Here is a 3,185-nt window from a genome sequence, read left to right on the forward strand (position 1 = left end):
AGTAATACCTTGACTTGCTGTCTGTCTGGCTATATCCAAAACTACCTTTTGATTATTTTCTCGTATGTTTAGGAGTTAGTGTTCCTTATTGATGTAGTCTGAACACTGTTCAGTAGAGTCAGGACACATACTCTATCAAGCATAATCAGAGTGTTAATTAGAAATTACAGATTACAGAGACAGCTTCAAAATCTTTACTTCTACCTAGAACTGTTAGGAGCTGACACTGTCCTGCTGCTGTCCAGGTAATGGAATTTAAACCTGAAAGCAATTTTGTTTTAATTGGCTTTTGTGCTTTGTATGCTGTGGCATAGGCACTGTGAAAGGAGAAATGTAAAGTAGCTGTTTTCAGCCTTTTTGCAGTTCAGGTTATGAACACGTTCTGAAACAAATTCTGTTTTCCATGAGGTAAATGTATTTGAAGATGAGGCTGGAAGAAAAGTGACGTTACTGTGTAGCTGCACATGCTGAAAAATTCACTTGATATGACTTGACTCTTCTATGTGAAAGAGCATTAATAAATAAGTTTACTGTTTAGGATTATCTGATGGCATTGTCTCTACAACAAGAGCAGCAAAATCAAGATATTAACTGGGAACAGATCCCAGAAGGAATCAGTGATCTAGAGCTGGCAAAGAAGCTCCAGGAAGAGGAGGACAGGAGAGCTTCTCAGTATTATCAGGAACAAGAACAAGCAGCTGCTCAGGTCCAGGTAAGAAAGTATTATTACAGAATATGATCATGAGTTTTAGAGAGTATTAACTTAGTGGTTTCATAAACACATCTGCGTTTGTAAGTATTTCAGACTGATAAGACTGCTGTTCACATTCCATACAGCAAGTGACAAGATGAATATAGGAATCTTAAGAAATATGCTATAATTGTTGGAGTGTGCATGCAGATTTGGCAGTTGCTGCTACTTAAATACTTTAAAGTAGACTTAACCTTCTAAATTAGGGTTTCATTCATGCTATTTAAGTTGGAATAATGGGATGAGTTAATATGTAAGGTTACAAAGATTGTATTAGCTAATATTTTACTTGCAAAATAGCATTCAAATAAGAACTTTTTGATAGTAGTCGAAGCTTTGTCTTGTAGAAGTTCGTTGCTGTACATTTTTAGGTGTTTCAGTCTATGATTTCATGTGAATTATTCAGTCCTGTTTCATATTAGGAAATCAAGAGTTTCTCCCAGTATACCTTTCTGTCCCATTCCCATAAGCAGTTGCATTCAAAATGCTTGGAAAATGTGATTCATGCATATGTATATACAAGATAGCCATATAACTGAATCTTGTGTGCAAGAGGCAATATTTAAGTTGGTGTTCTGGAGTCAAGGAGTTCTTAACTGCCGAAGACTTTTAAAACTGCTTTTATTTACAAATATGTAGTAAATAATCTGTATGAAAGCTGAATCTTTGATGGCCCCAAACAATTCAGAACTGTTAACTGATGTGCTTGTTAAGCATGAAACAAGAATTTTGACAATTAAGTTGTGTTATTTCCACTGCTTGTTGCTTTAATAGAATCATCAGTAGCTCCTTCTAAGACAAAGATTCACTACTGCTGGCTGCAAAAAGGTAGAAGGAACTGAAGAACCTGCTTAACAGCATGCTCATTTGCCGCTATGAATGGATAACAGCTGGAATAGTTGAATTAACAAAACTTATGTTGTCTTTGTATACCAACCCCCTTGCCAAATTCTTAACTAGTTTCTAATCACAAAAAGCTGCTGCTTTGCCATATCTAGCTGTCAAAACCAACACTTTCGCTCTGCAACTTCTGAAATGTGGATCCTGTTCTTATAAAAGAAACTAGGGAAGAATTCCAGTCCAGTAATATAGAAGTGCCAGAAAATGCTTGAAGCCAAATTTTATTATTGAAACAACTGATCTGGATATATGGACACAATAGAAGGGACACACAGGACTTGAAATATATTTTCAGCTGACTTCATTTTTCAGAAATAAGAAGTTTTGTGGCAGTTCTGGAGTATTTATACAAAAAGATCCTACCTGAATTCTGCTGTTTATATAATAGTTAAACTTTTGTTAGTAAACTTGAACACAGAGTAATACTTCAGCCTGCATCAACAATAATTTTTGTTTTATTCAAGATTTTATTTTTTCTACATAGCAGGTGCAAGGCGCTGCTTCTCCAGCAAGCGGAAGACAATCTGGGAGTAATGAACGCAAACGGAAAGAGCCTCGAGAGAAAGAGAGAGAAAAAGAGAAGAATAGCTGTGTTCTCTTGTAACAGAAAATTGATTTAGTCTGGAGCCAAGTGCATGTCCTCAGAAGCAAAAACAAGGAGTAAAAAGGAAGACAAACCCGTTACATGCCGCCTGTGCCTGATTACCCCATGGATTTTATTCGTGTTTCACTAAAGGATGGGTGACTTTGTTACAATCATACAGACTTTCCTCAAAGTCAGTGTGCGCAAGATGGAATTCCAAACCACAGTTGGACATGGCTGTACTTTGAGTTAGTCATAAGAAATACTGCACCTTGTAGCTGAACACACAAATCATGGCAAGTTTTGTGTCATAGTGACATCCATTACTCATTACATCAGTTAGTAAGCTATTTTATCTTCTACTTTAAACAAAGCAGGTAATTCATTTTGTGTAAGGCTTTTTTTTTTCCTGAAGTCTGTACACTAGCACAACACAGTTCTATGTTACTTATGTGGTATGAAACTATATCTTCACGACACAAGAGCCCAAATAACAGCTGGGCACTGCCTCCTCAGTGTGTCCAGATTTCTTTGCTTCTGGATCTGGTATGTTTGGTTTTTTGAACCCAGATTTATACTGTGTTACTGCTATCATTGCACCTCCTGGCCAGCTTTCTTGCCCCCAAAATATGTGACTTGATAGGCATCATACAAAAAATTGTCACAGAAATGGGGCATTTATTAAGCAAGATGAATATTGTTTGCTTTTCTTGCAATTACAAACTGGGTATGGCAACTCAGATGTTATCAGGGTTAAACAAGTATTTTATAAGTAACTTCTCTTTCTTTTAGTATTTTTTCTCTTGTAGGTAAACTGGACCAGATAAGTTCTTATTTATTTACCTCTCCATATGATACGTGAATGATGAGAGGAAACTAAGGTCTATAGTAATCATTATTCTATGTAAGAATGCAGAGTTAAAATAACTAACTGTCTGCCTTTTTTCCAGA

General features: G+C 36.2%; 1 protein-coding gene across 1 annotated transcript; it reads left to right on the forward strand.

Annotated features, from left to right (window-relative positions):
• Positions 1 to 538: 538 nt before the first annotated feature.
• On the forward strand, positions 539 to 2,598 carry LOC104164945 (protein FAM63B-like). Its single transcript, XM_009704435.1, has 2 exons — positions 539 to 712; positions 2,136 to 2,598. The coding sequence occupies exons 1-2, from the start codon at positions 548 to 550 to the stop codon at positions 2,253 to 2,255; spliced, it is 285 nt and encodes a 94-aa protein (XP_009702737.1). The 5' UTR covers positions 539 to 547; the 3' UTR covers positions 2,256 to 2,598.
• The last annotated feature ends 587 nt before the right edge of the window (positions 2,599 to 3,185 follow it).

This window comes from Cariama cristata, unplaced genomic scaffold (assembly GCF_000690535.1).
Source record: "Cariama cristata isolate BGI_N322 unplaced genomic scaffold, ASM69053v1 scaffold44060, whole genome shotgun sequence".
Classification (NCBI taxonomy): Eukaryota; Metazoa; Chordata; class Aves; order Cariamiformes; family Cariamidae; genus Cariama; species Cariama cristata.

Coding starts and splice junctions, on each gene's coding strand:
- LOC104164945 (XM_009704435.1), top strand. CDS start 548: ATGGCATTGTCTCTACAACAAGAGCAGCAAAATCAAGATATTAACTGG. Junction 713..2,135: donor AAGCAGCTGCTCAGGTCCAG/GTAAGAAAGTAT, acceptor TTTTCTACATAG/CAGGTGCAAGGCGCTGCTTC.